Source organism: Rissa tridactyla, chromosome 5, assembly GCF_028500815.1.
Source record: "Rissa tridactyla isolate bRisTri1 chromosome 5, bRisTri1.patW.cur.20221130, whole genome shotgun sequence".
Lineage (NCBI taxonomy): Eukaryota > Metazoa > Chordata > Aves > Charadriiformes > Laridae > Rissa > Rissa tridactyla.
The window spans coordinates 54266482-54272687 of NC_071470.1; the positions used below are offsets into that span (position 1 = coordinate 54266482).

Genomic DNA, 6206 nt, shown 5'->3' on the forward strand with positions numbered 1-6206 from the left:
CGCGCCCAACTGTCACACACAACACCCCGGGGCTCCGCTTTTACACCTCCCTCGGTTTTCATTTCTGGCCGTGCCCAGCCCGGGAGCGGCGGCGGGGGAAGAGGAGGAGAAGGGAGAAGGTGGCAGAGGAAGACACGAAGCGCCGTGCGACCGGCCCACTTACCCAGAAAATGACATTGAAGCCGAAGATGAAATATTTGATGCAACAACTGACTTCAGGCCCCTTGTAGTGCTTCCCGGACATCCTCTGCGCTCATGAAGACACTTTGCTCGCAGCCAGGGTGAGAACCAAAGGGGGGGGGGGGGGGGGGGGGGGGAATGAAAAAATAAAAAAATGGGGGGGCGCTGGGGGGGAGTAAAAGGAAGGGGGGCTGGGGGCGGCGCGGCGCGCAGGGCTCAGCGCCGGCTGCGCGCCGTGGGGAGATGCGGCAGGAGCGGCGCGGTGGCGGCGGGTCGACTCCGACTTGCCGAGCGCCGGGGATGGCCGGCGAGCAGCTCCCACCTCCTCCTCTTCTCCCGCATGGAGGAGGCCCCGGCTACTCGCGGTGGGAGGCGGGAGGAGAGAAAGAGAAGGAGAGACTCTGCCGCTGGGGAAGGAGCCGCCGGAGGTACCCGGGCAGAGGCACGGGGCTGGCTGCCGCCACAGCCCGGCGCGGCGCTGCCCTGCCGGAGCCGCCGGCCGCCCCTCACCCTCTCGCCTAACGCTCGCTCCCCACGCCCCCCGCCCTCACAACGGCAACGGCCGCCGCGCGCCCCGCCCCACTCGGCGCCCCGGCGACGTGATTGGCGTCGCGTCCCGCCAATCCGACTGCATCCGGCCGGCCGGCCACAGGCGCCCCTGGGGGCGGTGCGAGGGCTGCTCGGCGGCGACCCGTCCTCTACCTACCCCAGCTCCTCCGCGGCGTTCCCCGGCGGGCGGGGAGCGCGGCCCGGCGGCGGGGGTGGCCGTCAAGTGGGTCCCAAGGAGGGGCTGATGGCAGCGGGGCTGTGCCCGCCGGCCTTTGTCTGCAGCGGCGAAGGCGGGGGGCGACGGTGCTGCCGCCTCTGTTACGTAAGGGGGCCGTTGGGCCTGAGGCTGGCCGTCGGGGCGGCCGTTGGGGGCAGCCCCCGGCTGGGTGGGTATCGGCGGCCGCGCCTGTCAGCGCTGAGGTAAAGGCGGTTCGTTTCGTGTTAGGTGCCCGTCGGTAGTAACGGTATTCGACGAGCCCGTCTCTTCGTTAACGGGTTTGTAAGTCAAAATCGAGGTTTCTGCCACTCTTCTGCGACACCTCCCGCGGCAAAGTCCCCGGCGGGTTGCCCCAGCCGTGGCCTTGCACAAAACCCAGAGGTGCTGGGCCGGGGGGTTCCCCGCCTCTTCCCGACAGCTGGGGACGACCCAGGCCGGCCAATGCCGAGGCAGCCTGGCTGGCGTGAGGGAAGGGAGGACAGCGCTCCGTAGCATGCACGGGGAGAAAAGCCAGGAGAGCAGCACGGTTGGCTACGGTAATGAGGAGCAAGGCGATAATTGTACGGTGGAGGTTATTCTGAATGGGTGCCTTCAGATCACCTCCCATGTGAACTCGCATGCACTACACGCACAGGAACACATGAACTATTTTACAATGTTTTCTAGAGTTCATATTTTAACATACTCTGAATTTATATTGAACCTGCCAACTGTAAAGTTATGTGGCTTAGTTGTATTGATACACTGGGATTCAGAGTCCACGTGGTCTGGCATTAACAGCATAATGAATAGCATTTCTTTGCTGAAGAATGTCATCATTTCAGTGTTTCGAGTCTTCAGAGCTTTCTGGTCCAGCTGTAAGCACAATATTTTTAATTCAAAAGATGGAAGGCTTCTTTGTAATAAATTACATTTCCCACCTCTACAAGGTTGCAAGATAACACACTTCAAAAGTATGATATTATTAGAACTACAAAAGATGGTCTTTGTTTCAATATCACTTCATGTTGGTTATGGGGCCTTGGTCATGTGTCTTTTTTGAGAGAGAAGAGAAATATTTGCCCATCAGCTCTGGTAGATATTGAGAAGAAAAATCATCTGCTGAAATGGATCCATGAAAATAAGCAGTGTTATTGGTAAATGAGAAATTAATACATGTCTATACAATTTAACTGTGATTGTATAGTTTATCACATGAACGTTATCCCTGCGTCTATTGTTAGAGTATTGTTAACACTGTGTCTTTGCAAGACCATGTATGGGAAGAGGGTAGAAAAGGGTGAATAATTAGTAATGAGTAGGTTCTGTACCAATGAGTAAAAGCACATCACTTACAGGAGGGTATGGTAATATGTATTATATTAAGGTGCTGTTTTTACAAGTGGATTCAAATATTGGTGACAACCTGTACAAACATTTATAATATTACTGTCATAACACCCTACTAACACCGCCTGTTGGCACCCTTTAGCATTTTAATGCTTCACAGGCAACAGGAAAATATTGCAGAGTAATATTTATTACGACAAATTCAGTAACAATCTCAGATGGTTTACCTATTAATCCCTTCATTCCCAATCAACAACTTCAAAAGAAATGCAGCCTGCATCAATTATAGCATCATATTACATGACTTCACTTGCTTTCTCAATCGAGAATAGTCTTATTGACAAGTGTAATTTTAAAGTCAAAAGCATTTCACATTGTCCCATCATCTGATCAGCTTAAGGAGAACTTAAGACATCTGGTGTTAACACCTAAACTGCTTACCTGAAGAGGGTATTGAATGCAGAACTTTTTAATTCACTTTGTGTGTACAGTTCCTGTGCAGCCTCCGAAATGAGCAACCAGACAGCAAAGGCAGCAGAACAGCTTTGATGTAGGTAATTGATCTTTCAGAATGCCAGCTGGAACAGAGTCCTCTGCACCTGCAACAGCCTCTCTGGTTTACAAACACATTTTGTCTCCTGTCCTAAACAAACAGGGATAAAAAAAACCCCATCTTTGGCTTTTTGCCATCTCTTGTGGATTGCTTCTTACATGCTTTGGCCACCTAGGTCTGGAAGCTGAGCAAGATGACTGTGACAGCGCTTTAAATTCACTGTTAGTTACCAGTCAACACTGAGTTCCAGTGTGATGTTTTGGCACAAAAGCCCGAGGCAATACTAAGCAGGAGCAATATTACCATTCCTTGCAGTATGGCAAGACAGTTATTCAAATTCTATTAGTTTATAATTCATCTGTCTAGTCACAGGAGTACTAATGGACAGTATTTCAATGACAAAGCAACGTTTCTAGTAGCACAGTGCTTCATAACACTAGGCAATGCTTTGATTTATTACTGACATAAGAGAAAAAGTCCCATCTACTTCGTATGTCTAAGATGTAGATATCAACAGACAACTTCCTGACCAAAGACTGGCCAAGTGTAATGTTAGTAAGTGCAGGAAGTTTGAGAAGTTCCTATCTTAAAAGGGTTATAGTTGCAGACTCTGAAATTCTTACTTCCCACCAAGTGAAGAGCTCTCATCCCAATTCCTCGATTCAATCATTTCTTAGATCCAGCACCTCTGTCTTTGTGTCAGCTCCTGTTTTTTGATCTATGAATTCTTTGACATTTTCCAGGGAAAAAGAAATGCAAGTCTGAGTGACTCAAGATGAGAAATGGCTAAGCAGCACATTGAAGACTCTAGTTCCATGAGTTATCGCATTGGTAATCTCACTACGTGCCACATTTAGTGAGATAAAGGGTTGTGATCTAAGAAAAGTTTGATGTCTGTGTCCATAAGTCTAGTTATTTCCTAGATACTTAATTGAAATTCATAGGATAGCAATATTTTTCCACGGGGAAGCCATAGAGTTTTCTGACATACGGAAGATTTATAGAGTCAGAGGTATTATCTACCTCAGAATATTTCTCAATCTAAATGTCATACTAGCTTGTAATGCCATACCAACCCAACATCATTATAATCTGATAACAACAACATTGTTGTTAGGATGATTCACAAAGCATTAAGCATGTGTATACATCTACAGAGATAGAGGCCAGAATCTGAAGCTAAGGTGTACCAACCAATAACTGATTGCATTATGTCCAATCTTACTTTTTCAAGACTGTGTGTCTGAGCCTCAACTTTCTTTCTCCAAATGCTGCACTTTTGGCGTAAGGATCTGTTAGTTTGTATGTTCTTAAAGTAAGAATAACTATATAAAGAAACTGTAAGTTGTATTCATTCCAGTTCTCACCAGCATTTGGCAAGTTTTGGAACAAAGATGATGAGAGCTACTAACTGGGATGCAAATGACTTGAAGAGAACTACCAGGTATCATCAATAATGGCCACAAAGTCTCCTCAGCCAAGCTCTGGTGCTTGCAGTCTGCAAGCTTGTTTGTTCAAGATGAGCCCAGACAAGTCTTGCAGCAGTCTAAGCAGATAGACGAGGCGCAGCCTCAGAAGTTCCTTTGTAGTAAACATATGCAAAATGAGATATGCAGACCATTGGTGCCAGAAATGCTGCTTTGAAACCATAGGGAAGAAAAATGCACCCTGCTCTTTCTTTCCTGTGAGAGAAGGAAGAGGTGTTTTTTGTGCCAGGCACCTCGAGCCAGGAGCTGCTACCTCTGCTGCTTGTGAGAGGAAGGGGTGGGAGTGGTGACACGCTTCCTCATGCTGTGCGGTCAAAGGCAAGGGAGCAGCCGGGGCTGCAGCTGCACCACGGGGCTGCTTGGGGCAAACATGCAGAAAAGCAGCTCTGTTTCTGAAGTGCAGTGCCTCAGCAAGCCCCTGTTCTGGAGATTTTTACAGAGCTTGCTCTTACTAATTCCCTGACAAGTCTATACAACAGTGAAGCAGGAATAGTATGACGTACCTGGCCCATAGCTCACTGTCACACTGCAGGTGTTGTTCCAAATGCCCTTACACCCAAACTGGCTCCAAAGTGCATTGACTATAAAGTAGTTCTTACCACCATTTTATATACAGGACAGTGACAGGGCTTAATGAGATAAAACTTGCATTATTCTACAAAAGAGAGACAGATTTGCAGTGGTGAATTAGAGGTGGCTACAATCAGAATATGGGCAGTTGCCTCCCCTTTCATTACAGGTGCTACAGGACCACGATAGTTAATATGGATATATACTCAGATTCTGGTAAATGCCACATTTATCCTTCTAACTTTGTATTGCTACGGGCACTGGACAAACTCTGCAAATTTGTTGCTCCCTTCCCAAACACAGACTTGTGTATACCTGAAGGTTCTGGTGTAATTGTCCAAAAGGACAACAGATGTTTATCCTATGATGGGACATCATATGATTATCATAAGTTAAGGTCCATTAAGTTTTTCAAGGCCCTCTGAGTTGCTCCTCAGCCATTCTTCATCAAATAACACAGGACATCCTCACTTCACAGCTCAGAGGTTTAACATACGATGTTTGCTCTGTAATAGCACTCAGGAGAATGAGGATTTCCTCTGAGTGTGTTTTTAATGGTGATAAGATTTTCTGCAAATCCCCCATTTTAAGTAATCTTTGAGAATGTTTCCCTTCAAGGGTTTCCTTTACTCAATCCTAAGCCACCTGGGCTTCCCCCATCCCTGCTCCTGTGCAGATTTTTTGTTTTTCTGGGGAGCCTGTATCAGAGTTGTCCACATGAAAAATTCCTCAGGAATCAGCCTGGCATCTCTTTTCAGGCAGATCTTTAAATCTGTCAGAAGGTCAGGGAGTGGGAGCAGGAGGTAGGATGAGAGAGCATAAGACTGCAGATCTGGTTGTTGCAGGCTTTAAACACAAGTTGCAGTCAGAGTGGTGGGAAGGGAGGCTAGCAGACCACTTAATCTCAGAGCCCAGCTTTTAGAAAAGCTTTCAGCCACGGCCTGGTTGAGAGTTGAGTTAAAAGGTGTTGGAGTAGATGTTTGGCCAGCCTGATCAAGAGTTCAGCCCCCAGACCTCTGTGCAGGTGGGGCCTTAAATCATCTTGCCAAGAACAGAGTGGGAAAAGCCAACTGTGCAGCAAGCTCTCATTTTAAATCTAAGCAACACTTTTTCCATTGTTTTTTTGATTCAAGTGGCTGTAGGGATGCTGTGATCTGAAGGGACTCTATGCCATTGCCTTCACAGCAGAGAGTTGATCCAAAACCCTCTGGGGAGAGTGATGAGGTCCTCAAGGGAGTCAGCACCTGCAGGAGGAGGCCCCACATCTGCAGTGCAGTCCGGCTGCAGGGAGCCACCTCCTAACCTCTGGCAGGAACATGCT

At 48.1% G+C, this 6206-nt stretch overlaps 1 protein-coding gene across 1 annotated transcript in view; it reads right to left on the reverse strand.

Annotated features, from left to right (window-relative positions):
* The window catches only part of TSPAN5 (tetraspanin 5), an 82313-nt gene extending 82014 nt beyond the window's left edge, over nt 1-299 (reverse strand). Inside the window, exon 1 of the mRNA XM_054203357.1 lies at nt 164-299. Coding sequence (XP_054059332.1) covers nt 164-244 — 81 coding nt within the window. The 5' untranslated portion in view covers nt 245-299. The remainder of the gene's footprint in view (nt 1-163) is intronic.
* Between the last annotated feature and the right edge of the window lie 5907 nt (nt 300-6206).